Raw genomic sequence first — 26,237 nt, forward strand, 5'->3', positions numbered from 1 at the left:
AGCGCGGATAAGGGCGTGTGCTAGGGCGGTCACATGGCCGCGTGGCCAATCAGAGAAACGCTGAACGAAAAGCTGAACACAAGTTGGTTGCCTTTAATATTCACGTGCCTGGGACAGATGTCTCAAAACAATGTTACCAGAATCACACAATAAAAATAAAACATTTTAAACTTCAAAATGCAGCGGTGCAGCGATGCAGCGGAGCTCGAGAGACACGTGTTTTATGTCATTCATAATCTCTGTCCTGGCCCTCCAGAGGGACTTCTTGTGTTTATTCTATGGTAATTATAAATCAGACGCTTGAGTTTAAACGGTGAAGGTGCTGTATGTGATCTGTTGGTGTGCGAAAATGAAAGGGGGTGTAAGGCATGGAAAACATTTGAAATATTAGGTCACATGAAACATCTAGAGAGAAAAGTGTCCACATATATCTATGAAAATGGTCACATTCATATAAGAATTTAGTAGTATATGTCTATACTACTATGCACTCAGAGTGTAACAGTCAAGTTCGACACTATTTGACGAATGATGCCACTGACCTTTAGCTGCCAGAGTTGTACCCTTCCTGCTGACATGTTGTTCACAATCGGTAAGTCGCTTTTGATAAAAGAGTCAGCTTAAATGACTAAATGTAAATGTAATTTTTCTAAAAAACCTTTTTAATTGCGGCATCCCAGGGCAGGTGGAGGTACATATATCATCCTGTTCAACACGGAGATTGTCCAAGTTCATTGACAGACAAAATTAGAAGAACCATTTCCATGTTTATGTGTGCATTTATGCAACAGCTTTTTATCCAAAGCACTTTACAATTTGTTCCTCACATTTTACCCGTTCACTCACACATTCACACACCAACGGTGGAGGCGACCATGCAAGGTGCCAACCTGCTCATCGGGAGCAGTTAGGGGGTTAAGTGTCTTGCTCAGGGACACTGCCCGGGAGGAGTGGGAATCGAACCGGGAGTCCAAACGGGAACCTTCCAATTACCAGACGACCGCTCTACCTCCTGAGCCATTGCCGCCCCCGGGTCTCAAAACTGTGGTGGGGTGCCAGGCAAATCTCTCCTCCCCACACGTCTCTGGTGAACGGTTAGGTGCGTCTCCGGGCCTTGGGGAAGGGTCTGTAGTTGAACGGTTAGGTGTGTTAGGGTCTCCTTGGGGAAGGGTCTGTAGTTGAACGGTTAGGTGTGTTAGGGTCTCCTTGGGGAAGGGTCTGTAGTTGAACGGTTAGGTGCGTTAGGGTCTCCTTGGGGAAGGGTCTGTAGTTGAACGGTTAGGTGCGTTAGGGTCTCTGCCTGGCCTTGGGGAAGGGTCTGTAGTTGAACGGTTAGGTGTGTTAGGGTCTCCTTGGGGAAGGGTCTGTAGTTGAACGGTTAGGTGTGTTAGGGTCTCCTTGGGGAAGGGTCTGTAGTTGAACGGTTAGGTGTGTTAGGGTCTCCTTGGGGAAGGGTCTGTAGTTGAACGGTTAGGTGCGTTAGGGTCTCCTTGGGGAAGGGTCTGTAGTTGAACGGTTAGGTGCGTTAGGGTCTCTGCCTGGCCTTGGGGAAGGGTCTGTAGTTGAACGGTTAGGTGCGTTAGGGTCTCCTTGGGGAAGGGTCTGTAGTTGAACGGTTAGGTGCGTTAGGGTCTCCTTGGGGAAGGGTCTGTAGTTGAACGGTTAGGTGCGTTAGGGTCTCCTTGGGGAAGGGTCTGTAGTTGAACGGTTAGGTGCGTTAGGGTCTCTGGGCCTTGGGGAAGGGTCTGTAGTTGAACGGTTAGGTGCGTTAGGGTCTCCTTGGGGAAGGGTCTGTAGTTGAACGGTTAGGTGCGTTAGGGTCTCCTTGGGGAAGGGTCTGTAGTTGAACGGTTAGGTACGTTAGGGTCTCTCTCGGGGCCTTGGGGAAGGGTCTGTAGTTGAACGGTTAGGTACGTTAGGGTCTCTCTCTGGGCCTTGGGGAAGGGTCTGTAGTTGAACGGTTAGGTACGTTAGGGTCTCTCTCTGGGCCTTGGGGAAGGGTCTGTAGTTGAACGGTTAGGTGCGTTAGGGTCTCCTTGGGGAAGGGTCTGTAGTTGAACGGTTAGGTGCGTTAGGGTCTCCTTGGGGAAGGGTCTGTAGTTGAACGGTTAGGTGCGTTAGGGTCTCCTTGGGGAAGGGTCTGTAGTTGAACGGTTAGGTACGTTAGGGTCTCTCTCTGGGCCTTGGGGAAGGGTCTGTAGTTGAACGGTTAGGTACGTTAGGGTCTCTCTCTGGGCCTTGGGGAAGGGTCTGTAGTTGAACGGTTAGGTACGTTAGGGTCTCTCTCTGGGCCTTGGGGAAGGGTCTGTAGTTGAACGGTTAGGTACGTTAGGGTCTCTCTCTGGGCCTTGGGGAAGGGTCTGTAGTTGAACGGTTAGGTACGTTAGGGTCTCTCTCTGGGCCTTGGGGAAGGGTCTGTAGTTGAACGGTTAGGTGCGTTAGGGTCTCTGCCTGGCCTTGGGGAAGGGTCTGTAGTTGAACGGTTAGGTGCGTTAGGGCCTTGGGGAAGGGTCTGTAGTTGAACGGTTAGGTGCGTTAGGGCCTTGGGGAAGGGTCTGTAGTTGAACGGTTAGGTGCGTTAGGGCCTTGGGGAAGGGTCTGTAGTTGAACGGTTAGGTGCGTTAGGGTCTCTGGGCCTTGGGGAAGGGTCTGTAGTTGAACGGTTAGGTGCGTTAGGGGCTCTGCCTGGCCTTGGGGAAGAGTCTGTAGGCGTTGTACGCGGTGGCCTGTTGAACGGTTTGAGACGACAGGCCTTTGACGTCAGCGATGTACCGGCAGGACAGAGAGATGTTGCTCGGTTCATTCCTCACCTGGAGCAAGAGAACAGAGATAGTTATTTAAGATGAGATAAGATAAGATATTCCTTTATTGATCCCCTTGGGGTAAATTCGGGCATCATAGCAGCATGGGGGAGGCGGGAGGGGAGGTACAGGTACAGGGTAATAGTAGAAAGACATTATATTGTTTACACTGTTTATTTCTGTCATAACTAGGGATGTTCGATATTGGCTTTTTTACCGATATCCGATATACCGATATTGTCGAACTCTTAATTTCCGATACGAACCGATACCGACGATATATGCGGGGTTCCCCCCCCCCCCCCCAGAATCATTTCAGGTAATTAACATTACATATCTCTTGTCGTGGAATTAACACAACATTATGCATACTTTTGACAATAAATTAAATAAGAATTTGTTCTTACTTGCTTGCCTGGGTAAATAAAGGTTAAATAAATGTTAATTATTTATTTATTTATTTTTTAAACCAATACAGATAATTTCCGAGATTACATTTGAATGCCAATATTGGTAGGCCGATAACATCGGACATCCCTAGTCATAACCAGTCTGCCAGTATGTAGTGGCCAGCGTCCTCTTCTATGCTGTGGCATGCTGGGGGGGGGGGAGGGACACCAACAAACTGAACAAGCTGGTGAGGAAGGCTAGCTCCGTGGTGGGAGTCGAGCTGGTCAGACTAGAGGTGGTGGCAGAGAGGGGGATGAGGAGGAAGCTGTTGCCAGTCGACCGCTCTGCCCCCTGGTTGTGAGGGTTTACCTGCTTGTCGGCTCCCAGGGAAGGAGCGTCCGTCTCCAGGCAGATGTGTTCCAGGGGAATCTGCCTGATCAGCTTGGCTCTCTGTCAGAACAACATGGTCAACACAGGTATACCATCACCATCACACAACTAACCCTAACATTACCATCACACAACTAACACATTAACATTACCATCACACAACTAACCCTAACATTACCATCACACAACTAACCCTAACATTACCATCACACAACTAACCCTAACATTACCATCACACAACTAACCCTAACATTACCATCACACAACTAACCCTAACATTACCATCACACAACTAACCCTAACATTACCATCACACAACTAACCCTAACATTACCATCACACAACTAATACATTATCATTACCATCACACAACTAACCCTAACATTATCATCACACAACTAACCATAACATTACCATCACACAACTAACCCTAACATTACCATCACCATCACACAACTAACCCTAACATTACCATCACACAACTAACCCTAACATTACCATTACCATCACACAACTAACCCTAACATCACCACCACACAACTAACCCTAACATTACCATTACCATCACACAACTAACCTTAACATTATCATTACCATCACACAACTAACACATTAACGTTAGGTTATAGCTATAACCAAGTTCTGTTAGTTAGGGGTGACGCTTGGCATCACACTGCACTCCCTCGCGTACGTGCACGCGCACTGAATAAATTCCACAAATGTACCTTTAATACCAGTATTAGTCTGACCACACCCCTCATCAGCTTACCTTCATAAGCAGGTGTGTGGTCACCTGCTCTCCTCCTTCCCAAGCTTTCACCACAAGGTGAGGTCAAGGGCTGCAGCGGCCGTCTGATGCCAAGCGTCACCCCTAACTAACAGAACTTGGTTATAGCTATAACCTAACGTTCTGTTCCGTTAGGGGCTCTGCTTGGCATCACACTGCACAAAGGGAGGCCAAGCGGAGCCGCTGGCTGACAAATACACCCCGCTGAAGGCCCCCCACAACCAACAGAACAGGGAGGGCCGAGCCCCCCCGACCCCCCCTAATGGAGGGCACCCTCCCTATTAGAGGTCTACCGAGAGGGTGACGGACCCGACCGCGCGAAGAGGCACTCAAGCAACTCAACGCACAGGGTGAGCAGACCGTGGCTTGACCCCACGACTACACCCACGCACAACCCGCATGCCACCCGGGAACGAACGTAGGAAACAACCTCGTTACTGCCCCCAGAATCACGGGATCAAGGGCAAACCCAACCCCGTGGCAAGGCCGTAGCAGCGGAGCGCGAAGGAAGACCCAGACCCACCAAAAGGACTGGACTCCCTGGAATGGGGGCCCGGAGAAGTCCATGATGCCAGCATCAAGACCCCACCAGGTGGGCACCTAGTGACCCCGCCCCCCACATCGCCAGCGTATTCGGACAAAGGCCCCTCAGCCGAGCGGGCCCTGTCCTCCCCAACAGTACACCGCCTGGAACACAGGCCCTGCAACAGGCAGACAGCATGGTCGTAACACACAAGAGTTAACCAACGGAAGCAGGCAGTGCACTGGGAAAAAAGACCAGGCAACAGGCTGTCAACCCAAGCCTGGAGACTGCGGACGAGGCAGGCGCCAGAAGGACAGCTGAACACAGCCGCCCCGGCGGAAGGGGCGTATGCTGGCGTTGTCGCATAACCAAGCCTTTAAACAGCATGTCAGAAGTGGGATTCAAACCCATGCCTCTATTCAGAGACCAGAAGCCCCATTGCTATGGAAGTTCACCTTGAGTCTGGCTCCTTAGACCACTCGGCCATCCTGACAGCTGCCCACAGAAAAGGCCCATACGATCGGCAGACGTCATGAACGTGCAGGGGCACCCTCAACCGGAGAACCGGGAGTTGACACTGCAGCAACACACCAGAGAACCAACCACCTAGGCATTACCCCATGCAATGGTTGGTCCCATAACCCCTCAGGAAAGAAACCCCAAAAACACACCTGCGGCACCGCCGCAGCCCGCGTTCTGGTTTCCAACAGGGCTATCCCGGGCCTACGGGTCAACGAACATTACCCCGGACCGGGCCCGGCGATACGGGGGGCACAGGGTCCCCCGAGGAGGTTAAAACCACCCCAACAGGCCCCTCTGCGCCAAGCGCAAGAGGAGAGCGTAAAAATGGAAGACCAGCCCCAGCACCCCGCACTCGGTATTCCCAGGAGGTCACCCAACCAAGTACCAACCAAGACCAACCCGCACAGCGGCCGAGATCCGACGAGATCGGGCGCGTACAGGTCGGCACGGCCGTAAGCCATTACGACAGTGCAGAATACAACGCACCTAACAAGGGTTCCATAACGCTCAACCCTGTGACACCCGGACCGACCTAGCATTTTTCCCCCTGAAAAAACCCCAAGTCCCTCAGGGTACCAGAACAGCAGATCTGCATCCCCAGCGGACAACGGGTGCAACTGATCTGGACCAGCGCGACCAGAACCAGTCCCGTGCCCTAATCACGCCGACCTGCCAACCCCAGGAGAAGGGGCAGATATGCGTGTTGATCCCAACATAAAAAGAAGGCGCCACCCAGACGTGTCGGTATGAACCGCGCCCGGTGGCCCACCCCTAGGGCGTGAGACCCTTCCCCATTATGTCCAGACCCATTCCGTCATCATCCCCTGACATGAACGGGAACCCATCGACAACCACACAGGGTGTCGGAAGAGGAAAAAAACCCCATCCCAATTGCTTCATAAAAACGCTGTTTCAACCCCAAGCAATCAAGGCGCGCCAGTCAGCCAATGCCCCAAAAGCACATCCTGAGCTAGCACTATGTGTGCGTTTTGACATACCCACATCAACAATAGGCCGTTTAGACCACCATATTGAATCCCCAAGACGCCCAGGGGAACGACAAGAGGGGCGAGATGCAATCAACTCCATGAATGAATGAATGAAAAAGTTTACCCAACAGACTGCAGAAAGGGTACAACCCAGTACGGCAATACACACAATAGGTTAAGGGGAGGCAGACCTGAGAAAGACGTTAGTCTTGTTTCCATCAGGGACCCTCATTTCCAATCCATCATAGACACATTCAACTCTTTATAAAAATAAAGAAAAAGCATCACCCGTATGACCCAACTGCACAGCTGGGAGTACAAAACCTGTTTTCCACATGGTTTCAATCCAGTCACTCTTTTTAATCAGAGTGTAAGACCAGACCCTCCCAGAAACACCTTCCCACATGAGACCATAGCCAAGAAAAAGATATGTAAACTGTGAGTCACGTGACCAATTGACTCAAGTTGACACATAAACCGGGCGCAGCAGAACTGTGAGCCCTACGCCCTAACCTCGACATCTTTAAGACACCAGCTCATGGAAGGCGTCGCCATAGCAACACCGCTACAACGGGCGGGGAAACCTACCGGATCCTGTCATGTAATAGGAGTCGGTAGAATACCCCTTCCCCCCCCCCCCCCCTGCCAAGCACTGGCTTGGCCCTGACTGGCTCAGCAGAAGAGATCAAAAAATCCCCTAAACCAATCAAGTGGGAAAGGAGGGGTTTATTCGACACCCCCTCCCGAAAACACACCCTTTATCCCTACACACAGAAAAACAACCGTAGCCATCTTGAAAAACCTCCGGTAGAAAGCAAAGCATAGCGAAGCCAATACAATGTCCGCTACCCACAAAATGTGTAAAGGTTTTACAACAAAAACACAAGTCGCCTGTGCGTGAATCCTATACCCGTTGCCTATGTCGTACATAGGAAAAAACGCTGATCGAGAGTAAACGGCTAGGCCGTGAAATGTGTGTGTACGAGTATTACTGCAACTAAACAACACAGCATTGTGAAACACATATACTTAGTTCAAGCAATGGAATAACACCAGTTCTAACTGCATGTGGAGCATCAAGCTAAATAGAACCTATTACCGAGTGTACGTTGCAGACCTTGCTTAACCTCGTAACACAACACAACTCATCCCACAACGTAAAAGGGCAGATTCATATATACACAACCCCACCATATGATTTGTTTGAAGAAACACAGTTAGTTCGGCCAAAACACAGTCCCCCTCCATCGGGGAACTTTTTTATTTAACTAACTAAATCGTGTCAAGGCACAAAATCATAGAGGGGCCGGGGAGGGTGTAGAGGAGAGGGGACACAGAGGGGAAAAAGTCACTTTTAACGGCGTCTGCCACCTCGCGCCGCTCGAGTCTTGCCACCCCGAGGAGCCCCGGAGGGACGGTAGGTTACAGTCTGCTGGACACGACGTTCCCTACCGTCTCCTCCGGTCTGGGATGGGCCGGCGGTGGCCGAAGCGCCATGTCGTCCCCTGGCCCTCTTGGCAGGGCCAGCAGCGGCGGCGGAGGCAGTGGTAGCGGCGACGGAGACAGCTCGACGTCGCGGAAGCCTTCTGACTCCACCGGCAAGGACGGGAGGCGGAAAATGGGGTTGGAGAATGGACCTCTCCTCTGCCATCTCTCTGCATGTTGAGGACATCAACCGCAGGGCCTTCCCGAATAGGCCAGCGTCGGAGAGGGCGGCCGTCAGAAGAGGAGCTCTCTTCTTCTCTGGCACACGGGCCTGCTCCAGCCAAAGGTGACGCTGGCCCAGGGTGGCCAGGGCGCGCACTTTCCCCATGGCTATGGCCAGCACCTGGGAAAGGTGCAGGACAGCTCCCGCAGCCTGGGTGATCTGATCGCATTTCACCTCGTTCAGATCCGTGCCGCCCGTCATTATCCCCGATACAAATCTAGCCAGGTGGGCGATGTTAGACGCCGCAGCTAGCGATTGTGTACCAGCGATAAATGACTGGTCACCCCAATAAGCCAATCGCCTAGCCGATTTCCCCTGGAGGACCGGCTTGCATAGTGGTTCCCACACCATATCCGGACAGAGGAGCGCGGCCATCGGACTGTCAAACCGAGGCACGCCCTCCCCCATACCTTTGACCAACCCCGCCACCCGCGTAACTGGTACGTAGGTAGGAGTTAGTCCCATGATGTTGGTCACCGCCTGACCCCGACGAACATAGGCCCCCATCGATGGGAAAAATGGGTAGACAACGTCCACCCCTCTCACTGGGGGACGCTGCCAGGGATGGCCTATGAGGTCATCAGGGACAGGTGCAGGCAATGGCAGCGGCAGCGGCACGCCGTTTGCGGCGGCGGCTACCGCCATGAGCTCGGGAAACAAGGCCCGCAGTTCCCCCTGCGAACCTTCCTCCACCGACCCCGCATCCCTCACATACAGCAGGCTGCGACTGGTCAAGGAGCCACAGTCTGATGTGGCCGACAGTAGGGCATCCTGCTGATGAGGCCAAGGTGGTTCCTCGACATCCTCGAACAGGGCGCCCCATGGAGCCATTTCCCCCCCCTCCGGGGTCTCCTGAGGAGGGATACTCTCCTCCACGGGGCCCTCATACAAAAACCCGTCCGCCTCGTCCATGAAGTCCTCAGTCTCCATTGGAAATCCCGAGCCGGACGCATCTTCGCTGGTCTCCAGCAGTTCCCCAAACCCAGGCCGTTCGCGCCTGCACGCCACCATCTTGCGACGTGAGCGAGCAGACGCGAAAAGTTTGCGTCGCAAATCCTCTGGCTCCAAGACAACCCCCCGTTCACCAACGGGCGATTCCGCAGAACCAGAGGAACCAGAGTCGAGATCAGGCCATCGCCGGAGCGACGGCACCGAACCCTCGGCTCTTCGGTGAGGCAAACTATCCACCGGCAGTCTCCCGGGCTGGGTCGGCAACCACGAGAGTGGCAACAGCCCAGCACCGAAGCGCACGACGGAGGCGGGAATGGAGAACCGCTGGTGAAGAGTAGGTCTAGCGGGTCTACTCTCCGCGGAATACATTATGACCCAACTTTTTCTTGTACAACAGATGTGAGAGAAGAAAAAATTAAGCACAATGTAAACCCGTCACAACTCTTTTCAACTAACAACACGTCAAGTGGGGTACTACCGAGGCACTTCCTTGTGGTGAAAGCGAGAAGGAGGAGAGCAGGTGACCACACACCTGCTTATGAAGGTAAGCTGATGAGGGGTGTGGTCAGACTAATACTGGTATTAAAGGTACATTTGTGGATTTTATTCAGTGCGCGTGCACGTACGCGAGGGAGTGCAGTGTGATGCCAAGCAGAGCCCCTAACGGAACAGAACATTACCATCACACAACTAACCCTAACATTACCATCACACAACTAATCCTAACATTACCATCACACAACTAACACATTAACATTACCATCACACAACTAACCCTAACATTACCATCACACAACTAACACATTAACATTACCATCACACAACTAACACATTGCCATTACCATCACACAACTAACCCTAACATTACCATCACACAACTAACCCTAACATTATCATTACCATCACACAACTAACACATTAACATTACCATCACACAACTAACCCTAACATTACCATCACACAACTAATACATTAACATTACCATCACACAACTAACACATTAACATTACCATCACACAACTAACACATTAACATTACCATCACACAACTAACCCTAACATTACCATCACACAACTAACACATTAACATTACCATCACACAACTAACACATTATCATTACCATCACACAACTAACACATTATCATTACCATCACACAACTAACCCTAACATTACCATCACACAACTAACCCTAACATTACCATCACATAACTAATACATTAACATTACCATCACACAACTAACACATTAACATTACCATCACACAACTAACACATTAACATTACCATCACACAACTAACCCTAACATTATCATTACCATCACACAACTAACCCTAACATTACCATTACCATCACACAACTAACACATTATCATTACCATCACACAACTAACACATTAACATTACCATCACACAACTAACCCTAACATTATCATTACCATCACACAACTAACCCTAACATTATCATTACCATCACACAACTAACCCTAACATTACCATTACCATCACACAACTAACCTTAACATCATTACCATCACACAACTAACACATTAACATTACCATCACACAACTAACACATTAACATTACCATCACACAACTAACACATTAACATTACCATCACACAACTAACACATTAACATTACCATCACACAACTAACACATTAACATTACCATCACACAACTAACACATTAACATTACCATCACACAACTAACACATTAACATTACCATCACACAACTAACCCTAACATTACCATCACACAACTAACCCTAACATTATCATTACCATCACACAACTAACACATTAACATTACCATCACACAACTAACCCTAACATTACCATCACACAACTAATACATTAACATTACCATCACACAACTAACACATTAACATTACCATCACACAACTAACACATTAACATTACCATCACACAACTAACCCTAACATTACCATCACACAACTAACACATTAACATTACCATCACACAACTAACACATTATCATTACCATCACACAACTAACACATTATCATTACCATCACACAACTAACCCTAACATTACCATCACACAACTAACCCTAACATTACCATCACATAACTAATACATTAACATTACCATCACACAACTAACACATTAACATTACCATCACACAACTAACACATTAACATTACCATCACACAACTAACCCTAACATTATCATTACCATCACACAACTAACCCTAACATTACCATTACCATCACACAACTAACACATTATCATTACCATCACACAACTAACACATTAACATTACCATCACACAACTAACCCTAACATTATCATTACCATCACACAACTAACCCTAACATTATCATTACCATCACACAACTAACCCTAACATTACCATTACCATCACACAACTAACCTTAACATCATTACCATCACACAACTAACACATTAACATTACCATCACACAACTAACACATTAACATTACCATCACACAACTAACACATTAACATTACCATCACACAACTAACACATTAACATTACCATCACACAACTAACACATTAACATTACCATCACACAACTAACACATTAACATTACCATCACACAACTAACACATTAACATTACCATCACACAACTAACCTTAACATTACCATCACACAACTAACCCTAACATTACCATTACCATCACACAACTAACCTTAACATTACCATTACCATCACACAACTAACACATTATCATTACCATTACACAACTAACACATCACACAAATGTTAGGGTGATGTGTTAGTTGTTATCATTACTGTCCAATTATCTAGCGGTCTCAGTCAATGAGTCAACTAAATGTCCCCATTGGAAGGGTGTAGGCGAACGACTTATAAATTGAACCAAAAGAAACAATTCAGACTTTGCAAGAATGTTCATTTATTGGGACTCCATGTCCAAACATTCCGTTATTTGGATAACTGTCATGCCCTCATCACCAGGTGGTCAATCAAGCAAGCGATTAGCTGGTAGCTGGTAGCAGCTTAAGTCTGTAGATAGTAGTACTTGTTTAGCAGTTAGCCAGCAGTAGTAGCATTTAGCCAGTAGTAGTAGCACTTAGCCAGTAGTAGTAGCACTTAGCCAGCAGAGTCGATACAGTCAGTAGCAGTTAGCATCGGTTAGTAGTCAGATTATTTACCTATACAAAGGAAAGGAAATAAACGGCATCAATTAGTAACTAGATATATATATGAAAGGATAATTACGAATATAAACGGCGCATACAATGCAACGTACCGTTGGCCAGTCAGTTCGCCCACAGGGCTTTTCACCTTACAGGCATATGGCTACGTGTGTTTATTTTTTTTAAAAACTTTGGCCATTCCCCTGGCTCTTTTATGTGTTTATCACATTTATACTGGTCAAGGATGACCGACAGAAACAGGCTGAAAGGGTTCAGATGGGAGGGAAGACACTCTGGGAAAGGCACGGCTGCAGTCGGGATTCGAACTCGCTAAGCCCCAGATCCGTGACGAGCACGGTTGTCCACGGCGCTGAAATAGCGCTCGCGGTACGTGGTGAGCTACTGGAGCTCCCGGCTACGTGTGTTTCTTAAATAGTGCGTCACAGAGACGCTGAATCAGCCTCACCTGTACATATCTCAATCCCCTGGCGTCCTACAGTTGCAGTAAACGCCCACTAGGTGGCACCAGATGATAAATAATACTTGTATAATAAGTGCCCCTATAATAATGATAATAATAATAATATCTCTGTAGGAAAGGCGCTGGATAATTCTCCACCTCCCACCTAGTATTCTGGCCGTAAGGGCTCAGAAAACCATACAAATTGTTCTTATATTTAAAGGGAAACAAAAGAAAAGATACAACTCTTGTTCTATCTACAGTGGTAGCTCAACGGCGTCCGTGAAAACTACGTAAGTTATGTCGGCAACGGGCGATTCTCGACGTCCTCAGTTGTGCCAGAAACAGGCAATCCACGACATCCTCAATCGTGCCAGAAACAGGCAATCCTCGGCGTCCTCAATTGCGCCAGAAACAGGCGACTTTCGACGTCCTTCTTTGTGCCAGAAACAGGCGACTTTCGACGTCCTTTGTGCCAGAAACAGGCGACTTTCGACGTCCTTCTTTGTGCCAGAAACAGGCAACTTTCGACGTCCTTCTTTGTGCCAGAAACAGGCGACTTTCGACGTCCTTCTCTTTGTGCCAGAAACAGGCGACTTTCGACGTCCTTGACTCGGTCATTGTTCCTCAATTGTGAGAGGGTTTCAGCAACGCCCTTGTGGTTGGCCCTGTGGACTTCTCCTTCCTGCCCAGCCAGGCATAGTTCATCGGACGTGTTTTAGAGTTCCTTGCCCGTCAATGCATCCCATTTTGCAGGACCGGGCCTGCCTGGTGTGGGCTTCCTTGCACTTGAGGCCCCTCTTGAGGTACTTTTGGGCCAGTGTCTTTGGTCTCGCCTCCGCGGCGCTGTGCCTCCCACCTTGACCAGACCGGGTCTGCCTGGTGTAGGCTCCTTTCCACTTGGGGTCCCTCTCGAGACGCTTTTGGACGAGTGTCCTTGGTCTCGCCTCTGTGGCGTTACGCCTCCCACCTTGACCAGACCGGGTCTGCCTGGTGTAGGCTCCTTTCCACTCGGGGTCCCTCTTGGGGCGTTTTTGGACCAGTGTCTTTGGTTTGGCTTCTGTGGCGTTACGCCTCCCACCTTGACCAGACCGGGCCTGTCTGGTGTAGGCTCAACGCCATGCGAGGTCCCTCCTGAGGCTTTCTCCGTTTTCAGGAGTGCCGACTGTGAGATTCTATGGTCGTTAGGGAGTGATGCAGGTTGCTCCTTCGCACCAGGCGGGCGGCCACTCTCTGTCAGGTCTACCGCGAGGTGCTTCTTCACTTCGACGGCCTTCGTCCCCATGGAGTGCGCAAAGTGGGTCAATGATTGGCATGCCGTCAACTCTACCCCCTCAAAGAGGTCTGGATGCGCACCACTCACAGTCTTGCCCAGCGGGCCGTCCCACAGCACCAGATCACCGACTCTCCCCACTCTTTGTGGGACTAAGCGACCTTCCCGGGCGCTGATGAGCATGTCGATGGTCTCGGGCCGGGTCAGTTCTCCTGGCTGGACACGTGGGAAGAACAGCTCCAGCTGCTCAGAGTCCACCACTCGGTCCACCTTGGCAATGTCCTCAAGGCCATAGCAGAGCATCTCATGGCACCTTGAGGTCCCCTTCGGGGTCCATACCTTGATTGCCACCACATACCTCTTGGTATCGACTTTGACTGCCATCTTCCCAACACCGTACACGACCAGTGTGATTGGCTCGCCGGTCAGCCCGAGTCTCTTGGCGGCTCTGTGAGTGATATAGTTGGTGTCGGAGGCGAGGTCCATCAACGCTCCAACACAGTCTCCTCCTCTTGTTGTGACATCCATGAGCATCATGAGGACTGGGTATTCTTTTATGCCGCTTTTGTCCAACAGGCTCTTGCTGGCGCTTCTTGAAGGCCGGGCAGAAGTAAAGTCTCCCTCCATGTGCTTTGTCTCCACACATGGTGCACGGGTCCCTCTGGGACTCCCTCCTGACATCACTCACTGTTGTTCTGGTAAATGACTGTCTTTCACTACCTCTGTCGCTCAGCCTCCCACGCTGGGTTGGTCTATCGCCAGCGTGGGTGGTTCCGATCTCCAGCTGTGCTAGCCTCTCGAGGATCCTTTCCTGTCCTTTCAGGAATGACAAGAGCCTGTCGAAGTAGCTTCTGGGCGTGACGCCATTTGCGGGGTCACGCTCGTAGGAGATCCACTTCTCTCTCATGCCTATAGGCAGCTTCCTCTCTATGGCGGCGACAGTTAAGTGGTTCTTGATAACATCCTCCATTCCAAGGTCCTTCAGGTCATACAGTGCAGTTTCCACTGCCTGGACCAGGTCTATCATCGGCCTAGGCTGGTTGCTTCGCACTGCAGGCACTTCTTCCAGGTCCTTGAGGATCAGGCTTGCGGTCACGCTCCTGTCCCCAAAGCGGTTTTCTAGGAGCCTGAAGATGTCATCCGCGGTTCTGCAGCGATCCAGCCCAAGCTTCTTCCTCAGTGGCTCTTCCACACTGTCCAGTAGGTGATACAGTTTACACACTGGTAAACCTGAGGGTTCTGCCAGCGCCTGGAGGTCCTCCCAGTTATCCCGCCAGCGCCAATAGGTCCTTCTGTCTCCACAGAATTTAGGTAGATTGATGGCGGCGAGCTTGATCCTAGGTCGGGCCCCCTGGTGGTCTCTGTGGTGAGTGAGACCTTCCTGCGTTGCGCCCTCATCACCTGGTGACGTGGCGCGGTCACCTCGTGACTGAGGCGTGTCAGTGGGGTTGGCATGAATATAGATGGTGACGGATGAACTGAAACGGGGTTCCCTGCTGGGTTGTCTTACCCGTGGGGGTGATTGCCTTCCAACATGATGGAGAGGCCCACTTCCTGCGGTCCCTACTCCATACTGGAGATGGACGGCGTTGGAGGCCTCCTCACGGCTGCCGGGAGGCAAGGGAGGGCTTCCATAAGCGCCCTCTGCTTGACCGCTGTTACACTGGGGAGGTGAATGGGCATGAGCGACCGCCCCTTTATCGTCGGCGGACGGGGAGGGGTCAGCTTCAGTGGCATGTTGAGGAGCGTCCCTGGCGACGCCAGGTGGGCTGGTTACGTCGCCATCCCTTTCAACGTTGTGTACCTTTTCCTCCTCTTCATCCTCGTCGTCTAGCTCAACGCCACCCTTTCCTCCAGGCTCTAGGAGGGTCGACCACCTGTCCATTAGTGCTGCTCTTTCCTCGTCTAGGTGCCTGTACCGCTTCCCCAATTCAGCTATGTTGGGAGTTGGAAGAAAGTATCTCCACTCTCTCACCATCTGTTCGAAGGTGTTGAGTCTCCTCTCCAATTTGTTCCCCTCCAACGCTCTTTTGTCTTTGGGTGCCCATTGGGTGCTGAGTCTCTTTGTCTCTTCCAAAGCCTCCTTGAACTCCACTTCAAGGGGGCCTAACTAAAGATCTTCTTCTCCAGTGCCGTTTTCCTCTGCTTGCTTGCGTCTTTCTTTGCTGTGGCGTCGGCTATCACGGTAGCATGTGCGGCTCCGTCGGCCTCCTCCAATGCTCCAACATAGTCTCCCGTCGTGTCAACGAGCTTAGCAAACTCTACTTGAAGAGCTTTCTTGTCGTTGACCAGCTCCGCTGGCGATGCGGTGTCAACATTGTCAGCTACCTGGTTAGCTCTCCTTGTGAAAGCTGTTTGCGCCGCAGTACGCCTCTTCTTTAGCTCTTCCACATCTACACCCTCCATCTTGTCCCAGTCAGCCGTTGCCCCAACTGGAGCTCCTTTTGCGGCTGAGTCACTGGTCGCAGGCAGTAGTAAACAATGGGGTTAACAGTCAGAAGCACAGTTGTACAGTTGGCGTGTAGCAGTGTGATTACAATGATACTGCTCCCAGCAGGGGATAATGACGGGACCGTTTGGTGGGTCAACGTAGTTTTGCTTAACTCACTTGAAACCTGGTAATGACCACAATGTGAGTGAGCAAGTAGGATAGAGTTGGTGAGCACCGTTACAGCTTTTGGTTAATTAATTTATAGTACAGTTCACGACGTGAAGAGCAATTTGAAGACTGTCGGATGAAACATAGTCACTTTAGGTTAGTTCATCAATAGCAACGTTCACGGCGTTTGGAGCAACAATATAATTGCAAAGTTCAACACAACCAAGGCATAGGCGTGTCAATGATAATGTTCACAGCGTTTGGAGCAACAACGTAGTTGCTTGGTTCAACACAGCCAAGGCATAGGTGTGTCAATTGATAATGTTCACAGCGTTTGGAGCAACAACGTAGTTGCTTGGTTCAACACAGCCAAGGCATAGGTGTGTCAATTGATAATGTTCACAGCGTTTGGAGCAACAACGTTGCTTGGTTCAACACAGCCATGGCATAGGTGTCAATGATAATGTTCACAGTGTTTGGAGCAACAAGTAATTGCTTGGTTCAACACAGCCAAGGCATAAGTGTCAATGATAATGTTCTTTAGCTAGCATTGGCGGCCAGCAGTGTTAGTATTCTTTGGCTAACAGCGTTAGCATTGGCATTGGTTGGCTAGCGGTGTTAGCATTGGTTGGCTAACAGCGTTTAGCATTGAGCATTGGTTGGCTAGCGGTGTTAGCATTGGTTGGCTAACAGCGTTGGCATTGGTGGCTAGCAGTGTTAGCATTGGTTGGCTAACAGTGTTAACATTGGTTGGCTAATGGCTAGCGTTTAGCATTGGCGGATAGCAGTGTTAGCATTGGTTGGCTAACAGTGTTAACATTGGTTGGCTAGCAGCTTTAGCATTGGTTCGCTAGCAGTGTTAGCATTGGTTGGCTAACAGCGTTTAGCATTGGTAGGCTAACAGCGTTAGCATCGGCGGCTAGCAGTGTCTTAGCAGTTAGCATTTTGGATGGCTAGCGGTGTTAGCAGTTAGCATTGGATGGAATTCGGCGACTCCACCACTTCAAGCAGTCATCATGTGGGCGGAATACGGCGATTCCAACCCAGTAAGTGTGTCAAATATGCATTCCTGTGTGTCTACCACACTGCGTGTGTGTGTGTGTGTGTGTGTGTGTGTGTGTGTGTGTGTGTGTGTGTGTGTGTGTGTGTGTGTGTGTGTGTGTGTGTGTGTGTGTGTGTGTGTGTGAGAGAGAGATAGAGGAAGAGAGAGCATGCACGAGTACCAGAGGGAGGGAGAGAGAGTGTTTGTTAATATGTACCCATATGTCTACGGTACATTATGTGCGCCCCAGGTTTATTTGTTTGTTTGTTTATTTTATGGATCCCCATAAGTCTACACACCCATGGGTGAAAGACTATTCTCCCTGGGGTCCTAACACAACCTACAACATTACAGTACATTACAGTAACAAGAAAAACATAAGAAACACCTTAGCCTAAGCACATTCTCAACATCTTCAAAATCTCACACAAAAAAAAACACACAAAGGCTCCAACCACAAATACAATACTAACTAACTAAACTAACAATACTAACTAAATAAATCAGTAACTCAACTATATTTCACCATTCATAACGGCATCCTTCAAACCACAACATACTGCACTCTCTGTCTATCTGCCTCTTGAACCAAAATGACCTTGAAAATGTTCTCTTTTGTAGCGACAATCTAGGGAGAAGAGCAGCAGCTGCTGACGTGACAGAGAGAGAGAGAGAGAGAGAGAGAGAGATAGAGAGAGAGAGAGAGAGAGAGAGAGAGAGAGAGAGAGAGAGAGAGAGAGATAGAGAGAGAGAGAGACTGTACTGATTTCTTCTGATTTCTCTGTTTTGCTTTGTTTGTTTTAACACTGGCCTTGGCAATGTAAACGTATGTTTCCCATGTCAATAAAGCCCCTTTGAATTTAATTGAATTCAGAGAGAGAGAGAGAGAGAGAGAGAGAGAGAGAGAGAGAGAGAGAGAGAGAGACATAGAGAGACATAGAGACAGACAGAGAGACATATAGAGAGAGAGAGAGAGATAGAGAAAGAGAGAGACATAGACAGACCGACAGAGAGAGACAGTGAGAGTCACAGACAGAGAGATAAAGCATTATGTGCCTGCACTCACTCTCCAACACATACCGGCAGTCAGGCACATATTCCCACACTTTTGATCTCCGACTGACTGACTGACTGACTAACTGACTCTCTCTCTCACTCACACAAACACATTCACTCACTCACACAAAGACACACATTCACTCTCTCACTCACTCTCTCTCACTCACTCACTCACTCACTCACACACACATTCACTCACTCACACAAAGACACACATTCACTCTCTCACTCACTCACACAAACACACACACATTCACTCACTCACACAAAGACACACATTCACTCTCTCTCACTCACTCACACAAACACACACACATTCACTCACTCACACAAAGACACACATTCACTCTCTCACTCACTCACACAAACACACACACATTCACTCACTCACACAAAGACACACATTCACTCTCTCTCACTCACTCTCTCTCACTCACACAAACACACACATTCTCTCACTCACACAAAGACACACATTCACTCTCTCTCTCTCTCACTCTCTCTCGCACTCACACAAACACATTCACTCACTCACACAAAGACTCTCTCTCTCTCTCTCTCTCTCTCTCTCTCTCTCTCTCTCTCTCTCTCTCTCTCTCGTTGTACCTGGTGATGGTGTGTGTTACCTGGTGGTGTGTGTTACCTGGTGGTGTGTGTTGTACCTGGTTATATGTGCTCACAGCAGGGGGGAAAGAGAACATGTATCCAGCCTTCACTCCCTCCAGCGCCACAGACGGCTTCCCTGCAAAGTTATGCAGCAGCGCTCGACTGATACCTTGGAGAGAAAGAAACAAAACAAACTATTATATCGACCCTGTTATCATACCACCCTGTTATTATACCACTCTGTTATTATACCACCCTGTTATTATACCACCCTGTTATTATACCACTCTGTTATTATACCACTTTTATTATACCACTGTTATTATACCACCCTGTTATTATACCACTGTTATTATACCACCCTGTTATTATACCACTCTGTTATTATACCACTTTTATTATACCACTGTTATTATACCACCCTGTTATTATACCACTGTTATTATACCACCCTGTTATTATCCCACCCTGTTATTATACCACTCTGTTATTATACCACTGTTATTATACCACCCTGTTATTATCCCACTGTTATTATACCACCCTGTTATTATACCTCTGTTATTATACCACTCTGTTAGTATACCACCCTGTTATTATACCACTGTTATTATACCACTCTGTTATTATACCACCCTGTTATTATATCACCCTGTTATACCACTCTGTTATTATACCACTGTTATTATACCACCCTGTTATTATACCACCCTGTTATTATACCACTCTGTTATTATACCACTCTGTTATTATACCACCCTGTTATTATACCACTCTGTTATTATACCACCCTGTTATTATACCACCCTGTTATTATATCACCCTGGTCATATACCCACCCTGTTCTTTCATTGTTGCTATGGTGATCTTGGCAGCTGACCGGGAGTGGACGTTCCTGTGTAAAAAGGGAACAGGAAGTAAGTGTTTTTCACAAAATGCTAAATGGTGGCAATCCAATATGGCAGCAAATGACATCATAGGGTGCGTTGAACTCGGCTTGAGCCAAGGAGCTGGCCAAACATTATCAGTGCTCTCAAAATTATAATGAGCCGAAACTAGGTGATGGCGCCGCCCCGTTCGGCTGCCTCTCTGTTCGCTCCGTCGAGACTGTGTTTACTTTTGTTAATATTTATAGTTTTTAGAGTTTTGTGCGTACCAACTGTTGGTGCATTTAATGTATATGACCGTCAGTCACTCATAGACATTGGATTACGGGAAACTTACCAACTGGATTACTCGCTGGATCAGCTTTCCGAACCACATCAATGGCCTGAAGAAATCCTCCGGAGATTAGGACCAGACCCTTTGTTCCCAGAGCCCAGGAAAAGACGACGAGGAAAGAGGGCTGGGATCCGAAACAGGCTGAGATCCAGACGCCATCGTACACCACTTCCCAGTATATTGCTAGCCAATGTACAATCAATAGACAATAAACTGGATGACATCCGAGCAAGGATTCAATATCAAAGAGACGTTAGGGACTGCAATGTCCTTTGCTTCACCGAAACATGGCTGACGCCGGAGGTTCCAGATCACGCGATTCAACCAGCGGATCACTTCTTTATCCATAGAAAGGATCGGTCATCATCAGAGTCCGGTAAACAACGTGGAGGGGGTATTGCCTTCATGTTTAACACAAATTGGAGTGACCCAACGAACGTGAAGGAACTATCCAACCACTGCTCCCCAGAACTGGAATATATAACCATCAAGTGTCGTCCTTTCTTCCTCCCGAGGGAGTTAACGGCGATCGTCCTGGTCGGAGTGTATATTCCACCGCAAGCTGAAGCCAGCAACAAGGTTGCGCTCTCCAGACTACACGACGAGGTAAACAGAATCCAAGAGGCGAATGTTAACGCCGCCATTTTAGTTCTGGGAGATTTCAATAGCGCCAATCTGAGAAAGGTATTGCCCGACTTCTATCAGCATGTGACTTGCAACACCAGAGGCGGTAACATCCTAGATCACTGTTACACGCAATTTAAAGGTGGCTACAAGGCTCATTCTGATAGTGGCTTCGGTAAGTCAGATCACGCATCAATTTGTCTTACACCGAAGTACAGACAGAAAATTAAAAGTACTCCCGTAGTCTCGCGAGAGGTGCAGAAATGGGATGTGACGTCAGAGGATACGATCCGGTCAGTGTTTCACAACACAGACTGGAATGTGTTCCGCGACACAGATAACATTAATGCCTACACGGAGACAGTGCTGGACTATGTCTGTACTAGGGTGAAAGAAACAATCCCCACTACCAAAATGAAAGTTTACCCAAATCAAAAACCCTGGGTAGACAAATCCGTCCGTGAAGCTCTGAGAGAGCGCACCAAAGCATACAACGACGGCCTAGAGGCAGGCAACATGAATGACCACAAGGTGGCGCGATACAACGTAAGGAGGACTGTGTCAGAGGCCAAACGACGCTACAGGGATAAAATTGAACTCCAGTTTGAACAAGCTGACTCTAGAGCTATGTGGCAGGGGCTCAAAACGATGACAGACTACAAAGGCGCCTCCCTCAAACTGAACAGTGACATCTCCTTAGCAAATGACCTCAATACCTTCTATGCGAGGTTTGATGCTGGTAATAACAACACCAGCTCACAAGCCTCGGCAATGGGGGGGGGGGGGGGGGTCGGCTGCTGATGGAGGCGCAGTGTTCAGGGTAACAGAGCATGAGGTGAGGCGGACCTTTAAAAAAGTGAATATCAGGAAGGCAGCAGGTCCAGACGGCATCCCCGGCCGCGTCCTAAAAGTCTGTGCCGACCAACTGGCCCCAGTATTCACTGACATATTTAACCTGTCCTTAGAACAGGCTGTCATCCCCACCTGCCTGAAGAAGTCCACTATTATCCCTGTACCCAAAAAATCCAAGCCTGCTTGCCTCAACGACTACCGCCCTGTAGCTCTCACCTCCATAGCCATGAAGTGCTTCGAGAAGCTAGTAAAGGGCTACATCTGCTCCTCCCTCCCCATCAACATGGACCCCCTGCAATTTGCATACCGCCCCAACAGGTCCACGGAGGACGCCATATCCCATGTGCTGCACACAGCAGCATCACACCTGGACAAGAGGCAGGGGAACTATGTGAGAATGCTATTCATCGACTACAGCTCGGCATTCAATACCATAGTCCCCTCCATACTCATAGCCAAGCTCAGGGACCTGGGCTTGGGCTATGACCTCTGCCAGTGGGTCTTGGACTTCCTGACTGGCAGACCCCAGGTGGTGAGAGCAGGCAACTGCACCTCCTCATCCATCACCCTCAACATAGGGGCCCCCCAGGGCTGTGTTCTGAGTCCCCTCCTCTACTCCCTGTACACACACGACTGTGTGGCTCAGCGGAGTAGCAATACAATCGTCAAATTTGCTGACGACACAGTGGTGGTGGGCCTGATCTCTGCCAACGACGAGAGGGCCTACCTGGAAGAGGTCAAGGTCCTGGCGGGATGGTGCCAGGAAAACAGCCTCTCCCTGAACGTCAGCAAAACAAAGGAGATGATTGTGGACTTCAGGAGGTCGGGGGTCAAGGACTACAGCCCCCTCAGCATCGACGGGGCACCGGTTGAGAGAGTCAACAGCTTCAAGTACCTCGGAGCCTACATATCCGAGGACTTGACATGGACCACACACATTAACAGTGTGGTGAAGAAGGCACGACAACGCCTCTACTTCCTCAGGCGCCTAAGGAAGTTCCAAGTCAGCCAGAAGATCCTTAAGAACTTCTACTCATGTACAATAGAGAGCATCTTGACCGGCAACATCACCTCCTGGTTTGGGAATAGCACTGCAAAAGACCAAAGCAGACTACAAAGAGTGACACGTTCAGCCGAACGCACAATTGGAGGGGGGCTCCCCACCCTCCAGAACATTTACTACAAGCGTTGCAAGGGGAAGGCTAAGAGAATTATTAAGGACTCGAGCCACCCGAACAACTGCCTCTTTGAACTGCTGCCGTCAGGCAAGCGATACAGGAGTCTCAAGGCGAGCACAGAAAGACTCAGAAGTAGCTTCTATCCCCAGGCCATCAGGCTGCTAAACGAACAATGAATGAACACTACACAACAACAACCACCAAACACACATAGCACACACATCCACACGCACACACTCACTTTAAACAAACACACTGTAGCACCCACTCCACACACTTTATAGCACACACCCACTTTAAACAAACACACTGTAGCACCCACTCCCCACACTTTATATTTATGGATGAAGGATTGCACTACAACTCGTACACCTTACTGTAAATTGTACCTAAAATTGTACCTCATCCCATTTCTGCTTTGCACTAGATAGTACTGTACATTAGTACACTGCATAGTATTGTGTATTGTATATTATATGGTAACTCAGAACATTGTACATATGTCTATACCGAACACTGTGACCTCATTTTCTTCTTCTAAATTCATGCTATATTATGTTATTATGTTATTTGATACTATCTTGTCTAGCACAGTCTCTGGAGCGTAACAGTAAGAAGCATTTTGTATGAAAGTATTCTGTACTTCTGTATGACAACTATTAAAGAACTTGAACTATAATATATAGGCCTATATCTTGTTGCACACATCTTACATGATTGAGCGTCTGATGAATAATTCTGTTTTGCCTCAATATATATAGACAGACAACATGACAGACAGACAGACAGACAGACAGACAGACAGACAGACAGACAGAATGACAAACAGACAGACAGACAGCATGACAGACAGCATGAATGACAGACAGACAGACAGAACCACGGCAGTGATTGCAATACCCCCTCGCAGCGCTTTGCCTTGATATGTACAAAATATAGGTATCGCTACAGAAATACGGAAGTCCTTCACGTTATGTGACGCGGTCATTACGTATCCATTGTAGTTATTCTGATGAGCGTGTTACTCACACAGGCAGATCCAGGTCTGATTGATTGAATTGATTGATTGATTGATTGATTGAACATTTTATTAACAGATTGCAGAATGGGTACAATACAGTACGGCTCAATACACACAATTGTTAAGGGGATGCAGACCAGAGAAAGACTTTCGTCTTGTTTACATCAGGGTCCCCCATTTTTTATTCATCATGACATTTATGACACACACGACATACAGATATATATCATGACATTTATGACATACAAGATATACAAAATACAGTACTGTTTAAGAGACAGAGATCCTAAAAGAAAATATATACATTAGAGGGGGAAGAAACTGTACATTAGGAGGGGGTTGGGTGGGTGGGGGGGGTTGGACATTTACGGGGGCCAGTTTAGAATTGCAGCCTCCCGTAGGTGCTCTTTGAGGGCGGTTTTGAAGGAGGGTAGGGATTCACATTCTTTTACGGCTGTGGGTAGGGGCGTTCCACATTGTTGTGGCATAATTGCGAAGCGTGTTTAGTCCCTTGTTTGAGCCGAATCTGGGTTGAACATGATTTGTGGAGCTCCCTCTGGTGTTGTGGTCATTGTAGTTATTCTGTGATTAGCGTGTTATACTCACACAGGCAGATCCAGTTCCTTGGCAATGTGGAGCTGTTTCACGAAGACGGCCATCTGGTCCTCTCGGTCCTGAGGGCTCGGAGCGCACCACGGAGTGAAGTCCAGACCGATCTGGAACCACAGCACATGCACAGCAACATTTTGATTTTATTTTACTGCTAAATCAAATAAATTATCCACAGTGTTCCATTCTTTTAACCATTTATTTGACTTTATTACATCATCATGCCACTACAAACGCTCAGCGGGGTATCTACCGTACCGAGTCCGATACGTACATGCCGCTACACATTTTAATTTGGGGGCGACAGTGGCTCTGGAGGTAGAGCAGTCGCCTGGTAATCCAGAGGTTCCCGGTTCGATTCCCACTCCTCCCGTGTCAGCGTGTCCTTGAGCAAGACACTTAACCCCCTGACTGCTCCCGATGAGCAGGTCGGCACTTCGCATGGTCGCCTCCGCCGTCGGTGTGTGAATGTGTGAGTGAGCGGGTCAAATGTGAGGAATAAATTGTAAAGCGCTTTGGATAAAAAGGCAGCCATTTACCATTTTATTTATTTTGACTGTGAAACGTCCATGTGCACCAGTACGTAGGAAGCGACATCACCAGGAAACGTTCACCAGCCGCTATCAGCTGAGTATTGTGCCACAAAAGTTCATATTTGAACAACACATCTTTGTTTCCTGAGCCTTTCAGCCATTGTGTCGTGTGATGTGTGCCCGGGGTCGGTGAATGGCAGCCATTGAGTCCTCCCTAGCAGAGAGGCGAGGGCTGCTTTGGCATCAGTTTTTGTATAAAAGCCATAATTGGAGATTGTCCAATTTATCTCACTTCTGAATGAATGAAGTTTATTTTTCTGTCTTGTTTACAGACAAATCAAAAACACACCTGTGTGGACTCACAAAAAGAAAAGGAAAAAAAATCACAAATGTACATATTCAGAGGCGGCTAGGTGGCGCAGTGGGCAAGGCGCTCGCCACCAACGCAGGAGATGCTGGGTTCGAGCCCAGCTCTCGGCGTTGCTACCAGCTTGGCTGGTCGTTCATACTAATACAATTGGCAGTATTAGGGGGTGGGAAGCTGATGGGTGGGGATCGGACGTTGTGGACAGCGACTCCTACAGGTCGGTTGGTGCGCCTGCGCAGTAGAATCAGGAAGCGACGGGGGAAGGGAGAAAAATAGAAAATGGGGAGAAAAAGTAGATAACATTTCTTTTTTTTACATAATCAAAGCAAGCTCACACACAAAATCAACGATGAAAAAAAGGAATAGGCTGAAGCACATGCTTATTTTTGCCTATCCTTTACAAATTCTTAAAAACTAAATATATTTTATTTTTAATACACAATGAACTGATTAAAAGTGATTACATGTTTGATTGGTTAATAACCAGGTCTTGAGTTTTTTTTTCTTTTTTTTTCTTCACTTTTTCTCATTCTTTTTCTGTTTTTCTCCCATCCCAATTTAGTCGGCCCAAGCGTTGTTGAC

The 26,237-nt window shown here is 48.4% G+C and overlaps 1 protein-coding gene across 3 annotated transcripts in view; it reads right to left on the reverse strand.

Moving 5' to 3' along the window:
* Positions 1 to 2,410: 2,410 nt before the first annotated feature.
* tatdn3 (TatD DNase domain containing 3) overlaps positions 2,411 to 26,237 on the reverse strand; it is a 56,472-nt gene continuing 32,645 nt past the window's right edge. For 2 of the 3 annotated variants that reach the window (XM_084314459.1, XM_084314457.1), the window contains exons 5-9: positions 24,753 to 24,862; positions 20,090 to 20,145; positions 19,307 to 19,419; positions 3,561 to 3,641; positions 2,411 to 2,810 (exon numbers count right to left, since the gene is read on the reverse strand). In XM_084314459.1, the coding sequence (XP_084170585.1) occupies positions 2,673 to 2,810; positions 3,561 to 3,641; positions 19,307 to 19,419; positions 20,090 to 20,145; positions 24,753 to 24,862 (498 nt within the window). In that variant the 3' untranslated portion in view covers positions 2,411 to 2,672. The remainder of the gene's footprint in view (positions 2,811 to 3,560; positions 3,642 to 19,306; positions 19,420 to 20,089; positions 20,146 to 24,752; positions 24,863 to 26,237) is intronic. The other variant, XM_084314458.1, reaches the window with a different exon arrangement.

The sequence above is a fragment of the Notolepis coatsorum genome (genome assembly GCF_963971535.1).
Source record: "Notolepis coatsorum genome assembly, chromosome: 5".
Lineage (NCBI taxonomy): Eukaryota > Metazoa > Chordata > Actinopteri > Aulopiformes > Paralepididae > Notolepis > Notolepis coatsorum.